We start from the raw sequence: 17004 nt of genomic DNA on the forward strand, positions 1-17004 counted from the left end.
TTTAAAAATGGGTCAAATATGGATAACCAATGGGTAACCAATAGATAACCAATGAGTTTAACTTTTACGTAAAGTCTCAAATTGAGAGTTCTTCAAGTTAGGGAGACTAAAAATTCTCCCAAAAGTGATCATATGCAAGAAGTCATGGATAATATGGTTATTTATATTATACGTCGGTTAACCCATTTTATCCGTATTAAATATGAATCGGGTCGAATAATTTATCCGTTTTTTAATTACCATTTTCGATTTGAACTATATCAAACCCGCCCCGCCCGTTTGCTACTCCTAATTACGACATTACTTCTTTTCATGATATTTCCTTCTCTGCCAGATACACTTTATAACCTTTAGCTCTCGATCAGGCATTATTATAATTAAAAATACCATCAAAGTTTTGGTGCTGAAAAAGAAAGAATAACGGAACTGTGGAACTACTACATTCCATAGCTAAACCATCAAACAATGTAAACCAGTGCGAGTATCTTAAGCAACATTTCATGACCAGTACATAATCGGTGATAGAAGATGAAGACTCTCACTATAACCAAAAAAAAAAAAAAAAAAAATTAAGCCACAATACAGGTCTCGACTGACAACAAGATCAGTCTTTAGAAGTTGAATCGAGCAACAAGTAAAAATTCAGAAACACTTTCAAATAAGAATTTCGGCAGAACTAGGTTTCTTTTGGAGGAGCCTTTTTTGCAGCTTCTGCAGCTGCTTTCTCTGCCTCAATCTCAGCAACAATTGCATCGATCTCAGCTTCCTCGAGTTGCTTAAGCCCATGCTCTTTTGTCATGACAGCAACTTCAATATTCTTTCCGCCGCTCTCAACAACCTGGTGCAGGGAAGACAAATCAACTTTCAGCATAGTCTACCCAAAAGCACACATCCTAGGCGAAGAACTGCCTGAAGGACGCTATCATGTATATTATTCAGTCAACAGTAATCCACTATAAACTACGTGAATGGGTTCAAGTCACACCTGTGAGTTAGGATACTTATATATGAAAAATATGACCTAAATGCTGATTTGCATTATTTACAACTTCAAGTTTGGACCAACCAAGCAAAAAGTATTATGCATATTTCAACTGTTGCAGACAACGTTTTTCTCCTTCAAACAACTCTTGTTTCTTTTATTCCATAGCACCCAAGATATAGTTATCAGAATTGAGTTCCATATCTTTCTAGCAGTTTTCTGGGTCTTCCAATCCCTCCAGTTGCAAAACACTTGTTCAATGTCCCCTGGAAACACCATTTACTATTATACAGATGTAAGAACATACTCCACAGTTCCATGGCAGCTGAAACTGTACGAAAAGGTGATTTACTGACTCTTAATAAATCCTTTTCACATAGGTAGCATCTGTATTTAGACTATATAGAAATCTAAATAAAAATGACCTAGTGTGTAGGGTCCGAACCATATCACATCCTCCAAATTCTACAGAACTTTGCATGTTCGTTCATTTGAAACTGAAATGTCTGAGCATCTTTATTTTCACTGCTCCAACATTCTGAAATGATGTAAAGTCTCAGTATAGCACCTCCAAAAAAGTCAGCTCCCCTACCTAATTGCTGCCCAACATTCCGTATGATTAGACATCCCGGAAAATCACAATAAACAATTTAAATCAATATGACAAGCTGTCGGCTGTCGTAAAATACATGCTCTCCTAATTTCATGATATCTTCTTTCTCCTTGCTCTTCTTGACTTTGATTTGATATTTGTATTAGAGAAGAGTAGAGAGGGGTAATGATCCCCTATCTTCTGAGGATTTAATTTCAAATTGACATAAAGAAAAACAAGTTTATACTCCTATGTTGAAGAGAAGTAAATTAGATGTAAAACAACATACAGTATAACGCATTAGCAAATTATCTTTTAATGAGTAAACATTTTAGTCAAAGCATCTACTTCTCGTTTGGATCAGTTTGGATCACTTTGCATCATTATCTGAAGCACATGGCTTCACCCATGAAGCGATAACCCCGCAATTTGCATCGCTTCATCACTTTAAGTGACGAAACGATTGTTTAATAACACTACGAATATGTACAAAGACTATTTCTTCATAACAGATAAAGATAATCCTCGAGCTCGAGGACGTAGTTTACCAATAAAAAGATCGACCTATCATATAACTTTTGTAGCCTTTTAGCTTGTAGGGTCTATATCTTAGTTCAAGATAGCTCTCAATAACTCTTTGTCTAGCGAAAGAAAACAGCCAGAAAAAAGATCTTTGACAATAGCAGTAAACAAAAACCAAATGAAGGTGACTTACTTCGAGCAAAGCACGTATTGCAAGTTTCACAGTTTCCTGGCCAGATGTTTCTTTGTAATTTTTCTCCAAGAACTCCCGGAGAGAGTTGGAGTTTCTCCCTGTTGCATTGGCTTTCCATGCTGAGAATGTTCCAGATGGATCTGTTTGATAAAGTGAAGGAACACCAGTGTAAGGATCAAAACCAATGATCAAGGTTGAAAGACCAAATGGCCTAACACCGCCACTTTGAGTGTACTTCTGCTGAAGACCAGCAATGTAACGTGTTATGTACTCAACGGTAACTGGATCCTCAACTGTAAGCCTATGACTCTGACACTCAATACGTGCCCGATTTACGAGGACTCGGGCATCTGCTTTCAGGCCAGCACAGGCCAAGGCAATATGATCATCCAGATTTACTATCTTTCTTACTGACCTGTAAAAAGAGATTAATCAGCAGAGCATTTCAAAGCAGGTGCAAAAATCAAGTAAATAGAATCAAAAGGACCTTCTGACCCATGAAAGCACACCTCAACTAAACAAGAACTGAATGAAAATCACCACAGTCTACACATACCAAATATGAAAAACACGATCCTAACGCCTAATTTTTCACCTATCAGTGCACTACCGAGAGCCTTTTGCCAGCTCTGTATAAACTCATTGGTACTGTGACTTTCAAAACTCACTTGGTTCCGCTTCTTACATGACCAACACAACATCTAAGCTGCTCTAGGAGCTTTAACTCTCTATTCAGCGCAGCAGATTCTTTCACTTTTGCCATCCCTCCTCAAGATGGAAAAAAGAACTCAAAAGACATTACAATAACAAAAACCCAGTGTAATACCACAAGTGGGGTCAGGGATGGTAGTGTGTACGCAGCCTTACCCCTACCTTGTGAAGGTAGAGAGGCTGTTTCCGATAGACCCTCGGCTTAGGTCAAAAGACATTGATATCAACAAATAAAACATTCTTTTTTTAATCTATAAGCCCTTCATAAACTCAACTGGTTCCCAACTGTTACATGTATACTGTTCTTTTCTATTTAAGCTCCAATATTATTATAGCTAACTTCTTGCCAAAATGAAAGGAAAGGATAATAAATATCCAAATATCAAATGTATTATTGAGAAACTAAAGGCTGTTAAGCTTCTTCTTTTTATAACTGAATGAAGTGTCAGAAGTGGGATTGGGTAAAGACTGTTAGCTTTTTTGTGAGCCTCTGCTATGCACTACCAAATCTACGTCCTAGGACATGGATTGATACTGGTGACAATGAAGTTCTCCTTAATATAATGTAACTTTAAAAGAAGAGGCAGTGACCAGTTCCCCTCACCAGATGAACGACATTATCTAACTATTGATAAAAGGTAAAGCGAAAATGAGCTAAGAAATACAGTTTGGTCCTAACTTCGGCAGGACAATAAGATAAACTTGTTCAACCCTCCCCTACATTTTTTTTTATAACTGAGAAACCCCCGATGGCCAGTGGCATACAATCTATGAATAATGAGCATGCATCTCTACTCTTCTCCACTCAAAAATATCAGGCTTTTGTTCTCGTTGCTAACAAATGTGTTGCTAGGAGGTTCAGACAAAGGAGACCGGACATCTTATGCAAGTTGGATATAGAAAAAGCTTTTGATCATGTTTAATTGAAAGTTCCTCCACATCTTCTTTCTGATATGGGCTCCGCCCCCAAATAGATTAATTGGATTTCCGTTTTGTATATAAGGTTCTATGTGTTAATCAATGCCCCCCCCCCCCCCAAATTCAGAATTCTTTGCAACAAAAATAGGCTTAAGGTAATGGGTTCCTACTTCACCTTTCCTATTATTGTAATGGAAGGTCTAAGTATGAAGCTGAGTAAGGCAAAGATTGCCCAACAACTTCGATATCACCCATATCTTGTATGTGGATGGTACTCTAATTTTGTGAAATGCGGAGCTCCAACAAGTTCTCTTTCTGAGGGTCATCCTCCTCTTTTTTGAAGCAGTGTCCAAGCTTCCAATAAATCATTCCAAAAGCACCCTTTTTCCCATGAATGAATTTCTCGATACACACTTCTTGCTTCTTGTATTCCAGGATGCAAAATTGACTCTCCACCCACCAAATTTATGGGACTTCCACTTGGGGTACATACAAAGTTTAATTCTATTTCGGAATTTCCATTTAGGATGATGTCCTTGAGAGGTGTCAAAAGAGATTTTCAAACTGGAAAAGGCAATATCTCCACTTGGGGGAAGACTAGGTCGCATCAACAATTATTGGGCTCTTTGCCTACATACACTATGTCCCTATTCCCAATGCCAATTTCAGTTTCAAAAAGGCTTGACAAACTACATAGGGAGTTCCTATGGCTGGGGCTGAGGACTAACTAACTTGGTGAGCTCCATGTCTTCTACAGTTGAAGTGGAGGTTCAAACTCCATCAATAGCGTAGCAACCCCTTCCCCTCTCTGATGCAATAAGAGAATATTTATAGGAAAAAGCTCCTAGGCTTGGCAACAGGGAAAAGAGATCCTTTAACTTGGTTAAATGGAGCACCATTACATGGACAAAAATCAAGTGGATTGGGGTTAAGGGATTTATTTGTAGGATCACAAGAAAGTCTACTTTGTAAATAGCTTTGGAGTTTAATTATGAAGGCACTGCCCTTCAGAAAATGGTTATTGAGACCACACATGGTTTCTTTAGTTCTTGGGTATCTGGTACAACTCCCTCCTCTCTTGGGTTGGGACCCTTTTTAGCAAAGTCAAAACTTGAAGTAGGTAATGGTGCAAAAATCAAATTTTGGTTGGACTCTTGGCTTGGTCATTTCCACTCAAGATACCTTCCCGGAGCTGTTTAGTTTGACTTCTAAGTTCTAACCATGTAGCCAAAATTGCTGATGTCAGAGATGTTCATGGCTGGCACATGACCTTTAGAAGAAGCATTAATGATTGGGAACTTGAGAGTTTTCTTAATTTTCTGAATGCTTGACAGCTTTCCTCCTCCCAAATCAACCCTGGATCTCCTTAGATGAAAAGGAAATTACATGGGTATTTTTACAGTAAAAAGTTGTTATGCTTTGCTTGCAAATTCAGTCCCTATCCCTCAGTGGCCCTGGAAAATTATATGAAGAATAAGGCAGAGGCACCATTCAAAGTGAATTGTTTCACGTGACTAGTAGCTAATGAGGCTTATCTTATCCTAAACAAGCTACAAAGAAGGGATATCAGTTGTGCAATAGATGTTGTCATTGCAAGGAGAAGGAAGAGGATATTAATCACCTGTCTATCCGCTGCAAATTCACAAAACAGCTACGGAATTCGGTTTTCAACCATCATGGGTCTTCATGGGTGAATGCCCACCTCTACCTTACAGCTACTTTAAGGTTGGCAAAGAAAGAATTTGCACAAGACATCCTTCTCTAACTGGAGCACCATTCCAGGTGCTATCAGGTGGGCCATTCCAAAGGAAAGGAGCAACAGATCTTTTGAGAGAAAAGAAGATTCTATACTTGTACTCAAGCACAACTGTATATTTTTTCCTAGGGTTTGGTGTAACATGGCTCCTTTAGATGTAAATGATATTTGCGACATTGTAAATTTGCTTAGCTCATTATACAACTTGTAATGGCCTCTCTATTCTGTATGCAACTTTTTAGAGCATTTACTTTTTGCTGGCCAATCAATAAAAGTTACTCTTTATCCATCAAAAAGAAAGTTCCTAATTGAGTATGTGTGCACACTGGCACTTCACCAGCTGACAGAAGCTTTAGAGTTAAATTGTAAAACTTCCCCGATAATACATTGTATGTAACTAGAATCGGAAAAGTATCGATTCGGAAAATCTAAACCCCTAAACCCTGTGCATTCATACATTAAATCATAGTATTGCAATTTTAGATCTTAAAACAAGATACAAATCAATAAATCATGCATATAACAGCAAGAATAATTATGTGATGGTACAATGGTACTTTGACTTAAGATATTGAATTCCCCTGAAAAGCATAAATGATTAATGAATAAAACGAAATGCTACCTAGAGTCCTGAAGCTTAGGGGTAGATTTCTTCTCAACGCCAAGGACAACGGTATCAGTACCCCGGACGCCGACGGCGGCGTTACCTTTACGTACGGCTTCCAGAGCGTATTCTACTTGGAATAGATGGCCGTCCGGCGAGAAGACGGTGATGGCTCTATCGTATCTAGCCATTTTTGGTGGTTAATTGTGAAATGTGCAGCTAGGGTTTGAGACTTTGAGGTTCCTTTGATCACTACTGGTTCAATAAAAAGAGCACAGAGAGATCTTGGGAAACAAGCTAGATGGCAGTTGAAAAGGAAGAGGAAAAAAAAAAAAAAAAAAGGCAACCATTCAAACGGCGTCATAACGGCGATATTTCTTACTATGACGAGATTATTTTCATAAATATTTTTATACTAGTAAATTTGCCCGTACTTTACGCGGGGTTTAAGATACATCAATAAAACATAAAAAAAAATATTATCGAGTTAATAACACATGTAGGTATTATCCCTCTTTTTATGAGAAAGAAAATTGCCAATAAATAAAATACATTTGGTTTAATTTATAAATTTAGTGTATTTGTAGCAAATAATCAATTTAATGTATAGTTAACTGTATATTATCAATGAATATTACTTAAGTTTTATCAAATTAAGAAATTCCAAGACTAAAAAAATAAAGACTAAAATAATAATAAAAGTTGCATTGATTCTTAAAACTACTAATTACACAAATAAAATAAAATAAATCATTATTAGTTGTATATTGAGAAGCTGAAAATTTCTATGATAAAAAATATTTACCTTTTGATATAAGATCATTAGGAAGACCTCCTCCTCTTACCTTGCAATATATTCGTTAATTTACGGCATTATTCTAGCAATTAAAGCATGCTTCTATGAGGTACATTTAATTGAGTAATTGTAACATTTAATTAGAGATAATGACACACTTTAAAGAATAAAATTCACAAAATATTCACATAAATTCAATTTTTTTGTTATAAAAAGATCTTTCAATAGCACACTTAATAAGATAAGAACCAAAACTAATTGTGTGTAAATATGTCATGATCTTAAAACAGACCCGGTCGTGATGGTGCCTATCGTGAAACTAGGGCAACCGACACAAACCCCCAAACCAACCAAACAATTATAATAAGTCATTTAAAGACATTAATAAGCAAAAATCCCAAAATGTAAGGCATAATAGAACAGTGCGGAAAAAAAAATACAGCCCGACATCGGGGTATTACCAGTTATGAGCAACTACAATTCGTCTAGAAATATGAAAAAGCAACATAGTCTGAACCAAGCTAATACAAAACGGAATAAAGATAGGAAGGAAAAGCACTGAGCTGCGGACGCCAAGCAGCTACCTAGTCAACTCCAAAAGCCTGCTGGAAGACAATCAGCACTCGCTAGCGTGACCGGAGACTCCTAGATCTGCACACAGGGTGTAGGGAGTAATGTTAGTACGCCAACTCAGTAAATAATAAAAGTAAAGGCAACTGAGCAGTAAGAAAATACGTAAACCACAACATAATGCTACAACAAATCAGTATAAATCCAGAGCAATGCAGTAAAGCAGTAAAACTCGTATAAACATCTCAGTTTAGCAAAAACCTTTTTAAAACATCTTTCAATAGTTCAAACGAGTGATGAAAACAGCGAGGAAAAAGGATAGAAACATAAATCAACCCCTCGGGCAAAACACCAACAAAACCAGCCCATCGGGCTACCTCACAATCACTCGTATCAGCCCCTCGGGCAATAACATGAAACAACAATAGCCTCTCGGGCAATATCACATCTCACACTGGGTACCCGCGCTAATTGGGAGTGTGCAGACTCCGGAGGGGCTCCTACAGCCCTAGCACTATAACAAGTCATCTCATGGCATAATCAAACTGGCCCTCGGCCTTATAACAAGCCACCTCGTGACGTAACAAATCAGGCTGTCGGCCTCAAAATCATGAATCAGTACAACACTGGTGCAGCGCACAGCCCGATCCCATAATATCCTTACAACACAGGCCCTCGGCCTCACTCAGTCAGAAATCTCTCAAGCCACTCGGGCAACAGTAAAACATAATGCTCAGCCCAAAATATCATTTAAAATATCAAAACGGAGTAAATATGGCTGAGTTATGAAAACAGTAGAATACAACATGACTGAGTACAAATATGAAGTTAAAACAGTGAAAAATAGTAGTAAAAATCCCCTAAGGGTCCAAAACAATTGGCATGAGGCCAAAATATGGCATTCAGCCCAAAACATGATAATACTTTCCAAAACACAATGATATCAAACCGTTTTCAATAAAATATGCGATTTAACAATCATACGGGACAGACTAAGTCACAATCCCCAATGGTGCACGACCACACTCTCGTCATCTAGCGTGTGTCACCTCAAAGTAGTACAACGATGTGAAATTCGGGGTTTCATACTCTCAGGACATCATTTACAATCATTACTTACCTTTATCCGGTCTAAACTCTAGCCCGCGATGCCTTTGCCTCTCGACTCGGCCTCTAGATGCTCCAAATCTAACCAAAAACAGATTTATACCAGCAAAATATGCTAAGGGAACAAAACCCACTCGAAAATAACTAATTTACATCAAAAATCCCGAAATTGGCCAAACCCGACCCCTAGGCCCACGTCTCAGATTCCAATAAAAATCACAAAACTAGAATCCTTACACTCTCACGAGTTCATACATATCAAATACATCAAAATCCGACCACAAACGACCCCTCAAATGCTCAAATCAAAGTTTCAAATTTCAAGCCCTAACTCTCCAAATTTTAGGCTTTAGATTCCACATTTTCATGTTTAATTAGGTAGAAATCACAATAGGATCGAGTATTAACTCTATAAATCTTACCTCCAAGAATTTCTATTGAATTCCCTCTTCAATCTCCCTCAATAAGCTCAAAACTGACTCAAAAATACTGAACTATGGCAAAAAATTGCGAAAATGACCTTTTAAACATTCTGCCCAGCGATTTAAATTCCTTAATCGCGTTCGCGGGAAGTCCATCGCGATCGCGAAGCACAAACTTCACTGACTGCAAATTTACTCTACGCGAACGAGTCGCTTCCCAAGCGAACGCGATACACAACAGTCCTACACCTACGCGATTGCGAATGAGGGACCGCGTTCGCGATGAACAAACGCGTGGTCAACCTCTGGTCCACTTAACCTTACGCGAACGTGACCTACCACACGCGTTCGCGAACAACAACCTTACAGCCTTATGCGATCACGTCCTCAACTATGCGATCGCATTGAATAAAATCTCACCCCCGCTTGGCTAAGCCTACGAGATCGCGGCCTTAACTATGCGATCGCATAGAACAAAATACCTGCAACAGAACTGAAGAATATCTGCAATTTCTTAAACATGCATTTGATCCGTTTAACCACCCGAAACTCACCCGAGGCTTTCGGGACCTCAACCAAATATGACAACATATCCCATAATATCATTCAAACTTATTCCAACCTTCGGAACGCTGAAAACAACATCAAAACACCAAATTAACATCGGATTCAAGCCTAAGAATTCCAAAAACTTCCAAATTTCGCTTTCGATCAAAAAGTCTATCAAACCTCGTCCGAATGACCTGAAATTTTGCACTCATGTCACAAATGACACAACAGACCTACTCCAACTTCCGGAATTCCATTCCGACTTCTATATCAAAATTTCACCTATCAATCGCAAAATGCCATAATTCCAATTTCGTCAATTCAAGCTTAAATCTACTTCGGACCTCCAAAATCCATTTCAATCACGCTCCTATGTCCCAAATCACCTCCCAAAGCTATCCGAATCATCAGAATTCACATCCGAGTACTTTTTCATATAAGTCAACATTCGATTGACTTTTCCAACCTAAGCTTACTCAAAAAAAACTAAGAGCCTCATTCCTTTCCAAAACCTCTCCGAACCCGAACCAACCAACCCGATACCACATAATACAGCTGAACAAGATATAAAGAAGCCGAAATGGGAGAAAGGGAGCGGTAACTCATGAAATGACCGGCCGGGTCGTTACAAAATCCTAACATTAGAATAATGAATATTGTTTGCTAGTGGATTATGAACTTCACTAAGTTTTCAATCATCTATAGTATAATCTGAAAATCAAAAATACTTTATTTTATAAAGTTAATAACCCGTTGTCTAGTGATTTTTAAATTAATGAAAGTCTACTCCATTCATAGTGTTAAAAATTTGACCGGTAATAATCTACTATTATATGTGATTTCTTAATTAATTAGATTACATTATATGTTAACTCAAAGTTATCTACAAATTATCAATGTCATAGATTAATGCCAAGTGAATTGAATATTTGAATTTTTTTGGCCAACCTTCATAATACAAGTAAAGCTTTTATGATGGTGATGGTAGAATTATCTCTGTTCCTCAAGAAAGGTCACAACGCCACACGTTTTCATTGTGGGGTCATTCTTCTTTTGATGTCATTCTTATTTGCTTTGGTTTCTTTCTTTTTCTTTTGAACACCAAAAATAAATAAATCTTTGAGTATTATGAAAGCATGGAAAGAAACTTAGAATTTTGAAAACGAACGTTAGAATAAACCTGTTATAAATTTATAAAACTCATTTGAAGGAAGTTTAAGGAGTAATGAGTGTTAGAAGAGAAACAACTTCAGACAAGGAAAAACAATTCAAAAAAGTTTAAGAAAAGAAATAGAGGCAAAAAGAATTAAGAAATTGTATATTTATAAAAATGATAAATCTATATATAACAGGAAAAGGAAAAACACATTATAATCTCATTCAACATCGGAGAAAATCACGATTCAAAGTTATTGCAATTGTAGAGTACAAAAATGTACAACAAAAAACATATATCAAAATCTCTATGTATTATTTGAAAAAAATTACTACTTCAACTTATATAACACAAACCTAAAGATAACAAAATCAAAGACCATTAGTGAGAATTGTGAAATAGGATTTACTTCGATCTTCACTTCATTATTTGACACTTCCTCTTAAACATTCTTCTTAAGATTCACACATGTATGGAATATCTTCATGCGTTTACCTTAAACTAAAAATAAAGAAGACCATTAATGAGAATTGTGAAATAGGCTTTACTTCGATCTTCACTTTATTATTTGACATTTCCTCTTAACATTCTTCTAAAGATTCACACTTGTATGGAATATCTTTGTGCATTTACCTTAAACAAAAAATAAAAAATAGAAATTATACCATACCTTAATATAATTTTTCTTTTTCATTGCAGCCTTTGACATAGAGATAGCTCAAACCATTTTAAGCAACATATAAAGTTAGTATCAATTATATTTGTTCAAAAAATAAAAGTCCTTATAAAGTACATATGGAGGAACATATAATAAATTGTCATAAACTTACACATTAAATATTTAGAGGTTATGAATATAAAAGGTATGAGAGTTATTGAGATTATTAAAAATATAGGTTATGAAGATAAAGAGGCGTGAGTTATGAAGATAGAATTTTTAATAAAAAATAAATGAAAAAAATGATGAAAAATCCAAAAAAAGGAGAAAAGGGATAAATGTGTTTCTTGGCTTAAGAGAGGTGCCACCTCACTTTCCTATATATATATATATATGTGTGTGTGTGTGTGTGTGTATGTATATATTATAAGCGTACATATGAAGGAACATATAATAAATTGTCATAAACTTACACGTAAAATATTTAGAAGTTATGAATATAAAAGGTATGGGAGTTATTGAGATTATTAAAAATATAGGTTATGAAGATAAAGAGGCGTGAGTATGAAGATAGAATTTTTAATAAAAAATAAATGAAAAATGATGAAAAATCCAAAAAAAAAAAGGAGAAAAAGGATAAATGTGTTTCTTGGCTTAAGAGAGGTGTCACCTCACTTTCCTATATATATATATGTGTGTGTGTATGTATGTATATATTATAAGCGTGCTTTACTTTAGAAAATCTTTATCCTTATCACTTTATTATGTACGGTTGGATAGTAGAACAAGGCAATGCCAGTATGAAGATAGTGCCTTTTATGTTATTCTTTAGTAGTATCAATTGGTAAAAAAAAAACAAGTTATACAGGAATTATAAACTAGTTATATAGAGATTAGTAATATAAGAATTATTTTTTATTGGACGTTTGGTTCATTGCACTAAAACTAAAGATATAAAATAGTATTTAAAATATTTGTTTGCTTTTTATAAACTAATAAGCAATGAGTTTGCATGCATAACAATACTAGATATGGCTAAGTTCAATATGGTTTTTCATGAGTCAGCTTGTGAGATCCCAAATGTTGCTCTGTCTCTAATAGTACCTTCATTAGCTTCTAGAAAAAAGACAAGGATAATTTTATCCTTTTGGTACTTTATCCATATAGTATAAGTTATACATTGATTAGTTATTCCATATTGTTGGTGGCATAAATAATATACCAATGGGTGTATTATGTTATACATGATTCAAAAAATAAATCAAATATAGGATAAAAAACAATAATAACAAATTCACTTTAATCTCATAAATGGGTTCTTGGGAAGGCAATGCGCATATGCAAACCTTACTCTTACCTTATAAAGATAGAGAGGTTATTTTCAATAGACCTTCCACTCAAGGAACAATGAAAATAAAGCAACCAAGCAACAAATTATAGTAATAATAATAATATAATATATTAAGAGACGCAAATGACACAGCATGTAATAACAAAGAACTATGAATAAGAAAAAAAAAGAATAGTACTAGTACTACTTATAAGCCTAGGAGAAACACATTGCTACATGTCAAACCTTCAACCCTAATCCTCGACCTCCACACCTTCCTATCGTGGGTCATATCCTCAGTAAGCTAAAGCAATTGCATGTCCTGCCTAATTACCTCTCCCCAATACTTCTTTGACTTACCCCTACCATTTCTCAGACCCAGCATGGTCAACCTCTCATACCTCCTAACCGGAGCGTCTATGTCTCTCCTTTTCACATACCCGAACCATCTCAACCTCGATTCCCTCAACTTGTCCTCCACAGAGGCTGCTCCTACCTTGTCCCTAGTAACTTCATTCCTAATTTTGCCTTTCTTGGTATATCCATACATCTATCTCAACATCACCATTTCAGCTACTTTCATCTTCTAGACATTAGACTTCTTGATGGGACAACACTCAGCCCCATACAATATAGTCGGTCTAACTATCACTCTATAAAACTTGCCCTTAATTCCATGTGGCAGATTCTTATCACACAAAATCCCTGAAGCGAGCCACTAATTCATTCACTCCCTCTAACACAATGAGTAATATCCTCATCAATCTCCCCATTGCCTTGGACAATAGACCCAAGATACTTGAAACTATAAGTATCTCTTTTGGGGATGACTTGAGTATCAATCTTCATTTCTACTTCTTCTTCATGCCTCCCATTATTGAACTTGCACTGCATGTACTCTACTTTCGACCTACTCAACTTGAAACATTTATATTTTAGCGTCTGTCTCCAAACTTCTAGCCTAGCGTTAGCTCCGCCTCGCATCTCGTCATTTAGAATTATGTCATTAGCAAATAGCATACACCATGGAACTTTCCCTTGTATGTATCGCGCCAGCACCTCTAACGCTAGGGAAAAGAAAAAGGCTAAGAGCCGATCCCTAATGTAATTCTATCTCCACTGAAAAATGATCTGAGTTTCTTTCTATAGTCCTAACCCTAGTCTTCGCTCTCTCGTACATGTCCTAGACTCCATACATCTCCATAGAACCTCTCCCGGGACTTTATCATATGCTTTATCTTGGTTAGTAAACACCGTATGCAAGTCCTTCCTCCTCTCCCTATACTAGTTCTTGAAAATAGTTACACTTCTCCACACCCTCCTCTCCACCACCCTTTCTCAAAATTTTATAGTGTGACGTATTAATTTGATACCTCTATAGTTGTTGCAATTCTGGATATGACCTTTGTTTTTATACAATAGGATCATCAAACTCCACCGCCAATCTTCGGGCTTTTTCTTTGTCCTAAAAATAACATTAAACAAACCAGTAAGCCACTCTAAGCCTGCCCGACCCGCTTCCTTCCAAAATTCTATTGAGATATCGTCGGGCCCAGTCACCTTGCCCCTGTTCATCTCATGTATTTACCCATCAACATTCTCCCTCTTAATACACCTACAAAATCCAAAATCCCTCTGACACTCCGAGTTCTCCAACTCACCCAACACAATGCTTCTGTCCCCTTTCTCGTTCAAGAGTTTATGAAAGCACTTCTGCCATGTTCGTATGATACATGCCTCTTTTATCAATACCTTACCATCTTTGTATTTAATGCATCTCACTTGGTACAGGTCCAGATCCTTCCTCTCCCTAATTTTGGCTAACATGTACAACTTCATATCGCCTCTTTTACCTCCAAGATCCTCATACAATCGCTCAAAAGTTGCAGTCTTAGCCGCAATGACCGCTAATTTTGCCTCTTTCCTTGCCTTCTTATAATACCCCATACACGTTCTCTTCTCCTCCTCATCTGTACTAGCTTCAAATATCTCATTTTCTTAACTTTCACTTTTTCTTGGACCTCCCCATTCACCACTAGTGTCACGACCCAGATTTTTCATCGGCGGGATCGTGACGACGCCTCTAGTGAAAGCTAGGCAATCCAACTACTCGATTTTTAACACATTATCAATTAACCCAACAGTCAGTCATATTTCTCTTTACATGTTTTTTCTTTTTCTTTTTTAATTCCCTATTGAAAATCCTTAACGTTGCTTACTCACATAATCTAGTATTATTAACTGTTGGGTTTATTACAAATTCAGTGACTTTTTATAATTTTGTATGCCCATTTTGATCTGTAACCTCAAATCATTTCTGGGTGTTGGAGATTTCATTGTGTTCTGTCTTTCCCAATCAACGATTGCTTACTGATAGTTGATTGCTGAGTCTGCGGCTGCTTCGCTGGGTTGTCGTTGTTCATATTGCAAGTGGTGCATCTGTTTCAATTGAAAAGAGCAATCGTTTTTATATTGTTGGGGCTATACCAGTGGTAGCGGTGATAGCTCCTTCTGGTTTTTGGGTCGTGGTATTTTCTGTGTTTTCAGGAATTCTCGGAGTATTGGAGACAAGTTGGGCGCACGAGCACTGGCAAAGGAGAGCAACCTGGGTGAGTGTCAGCAAGGGTGGTAGGAAGTGGGCGGGAGCGTACAACTACATCGAGCACAGCAAATCAGCCACAGGTTTTGTTATCGGGAGTTGGTACCTCCTGTTTTACTGTTTCCTTTTTGGTGTTAGCTAAATTACTGTTACTTTACTTCGCAATAGTTAAACCTTTCAACTAGGATACTAGTTACCATGTGTTTCCTTCTAGTTTGATTTGTGTACGTTGTGAACTAGCGAGTCTTCTCTAGATTGTTGTAGGTGTAGTGGCTGCAGTCTCGGATGATAGAATAAGGGCATGTCCTCGGGTGGGGCAGAGGGTGGGGTGGGGTTCAGGGGGTGGGTCGGGTAGCAGGGGAGGTAGAGGGGGCAGGGGAGCCTATAGGTTGAGAATTGGGTCATGGAACATAGGTTCACTAACGAGTAAATCCATAGAGTTGGCGAAAATCCTGTAGAAGAGGAAGATTAATATAGCGTGTGTCCAAGAGACTAGGTGGGTCGGATCGAGGGCGAAAAACGTGGATGGGTATAAGTTGTGGTACTCTGGTGTCCTGAGGGGTAAGAATGAAGTGGGTATCCTGGTAGATAGCCATCTTAGGGAGTCCGTGGTAGAGGTCAGGCGGGTGAATGATAGGCTAATGACTATTAAGTTGGTGGTGGGTGAGGGTACTTTAAATGTCGTTAGCGCGTATGCACCACAAGCAGGCTTGGATGAGGATATTAAAAGGCAATTTTGGGAGGGGTTGGATGAGATTGTTCGTAGTATACCGCCTTCTGAGAGGTTATTCATAGGAGGAGATTTCAATGGTCATATTGGGTTATCTGCAGGTGGGTACACTGAGGTGCATGGCGGATTTGGTTTCGGAGAGCGGAACGGAGGGGGCATTGCGCTGTTGGACTTTGCCAAGGCTTTCGATCTAGTCATTGCAAACTCGAGTTTTACGAAGCGGGATGAACATTTGGTTACTTACCAAAGTTCGGTGGCGAAGACTCAGATTGACTATCTCCTCCTCAGGAGATGCGACAGAAGGTTGTGCGAGGACTGCAAGGTTATCCCAGGTGAGACCCTCTCAACGCAGCATAGGCTTTTGGTGATGGACATTTGTATTAGGATAAGGAGGAAGAAGAGGTCAGTACAAGGACGCCCCAGGATTAGGTGGGGCGCCTTAACTAAGGATAAATCTAAAGAGTTGGAAGGAAAGTTATCGGCAATGTGAGCTTGGAGAAGTAGTGGGGACGCAAACACAATGTGGTCGACGACGGCGGACTGTATAAGAAAGGCGGCGAGAGAGGTGTTAGGGATATCTACGGGCCACTATGGTGGACACAAAGGAGATTGGTGGTGGAATGCAGTTGTCCAAGGTAAAGTGGAAGCAAAGAAGGCGGCTTACCTAAGGTTAGTAGGGAGCACTGACGAGGAGGAGAAGAGAGAGAACAGTCAAAGGTATAAGGTAGCTAGGAAGGAGGCGAAGATGGCAGTGACGGAGGCTAAGACGACAGCTTTTGCTCGTCTGTATGAGGAACTAAGGAACAAAG

General features: G+C 37.8%; 2 protein-coding genes across 2 annotated transcripts; both read right to left on the reverse strand.

Annotated features, from left to right (window-relative positions):
- Positions 1–418: 418 nt before the first annotated feature.
- On the reverse strand, positions 419–6626 carry LOC104242240 (proteasome subunit alpha type-7). Its single transcript, XM_009797260.2, has 3 exons — positions 6297–6626; positions 2290–2704; positions 419–838 (listed from the first exon to the last, which is right to left on the reverse strand). The coding sequence occupies exons 1-3, from the start codon at positions 6467–6469 to the stop codon at positions 677–679; spliced, it is 750 nt and encodes a 249-aa protein (XP_009795562.1). The 5' UTR covers positions 6470–6626; the 3' UTR covers positions 419–676.
- Positions 6627–13589: 6963 nt separating this feature from the next.
- LOC138887320 (uncharacterized) lies at positions 13590–14813 on the reverse strand. The gene is made up of 3 exons (XM_070169053.1): positions 14455–14813; positions 14240–14331; positions 13590–13933 (listed from the first exon to the last, which is right to left on the reverse strand). Exons 1-3 carry the CDS (start codon positions 14811–14813, stop codon positions 13590–13592), a joined length of 795 nt encoding a protein of 264 aa, XP_070025154.1.
- Between the last annotated feature and the right edge of the window lie 2191 nt (positions 14814–17004).

The sequence above is a fragment of the Nicotiana sylvestris genome, chromosome 3 (assembly GCF_000393655.2).
Source record: "Nicotiana sylvestris chromosome 3, ASM39365v2, whole genome shotgun sequence".
Lineage (NCBI taxonomy): Eukaryota > Viridiplantae > Streptophyta > Magnoliopsida > Solanales > Solanaceae > Nicotiana > Nicotiana sylvestris.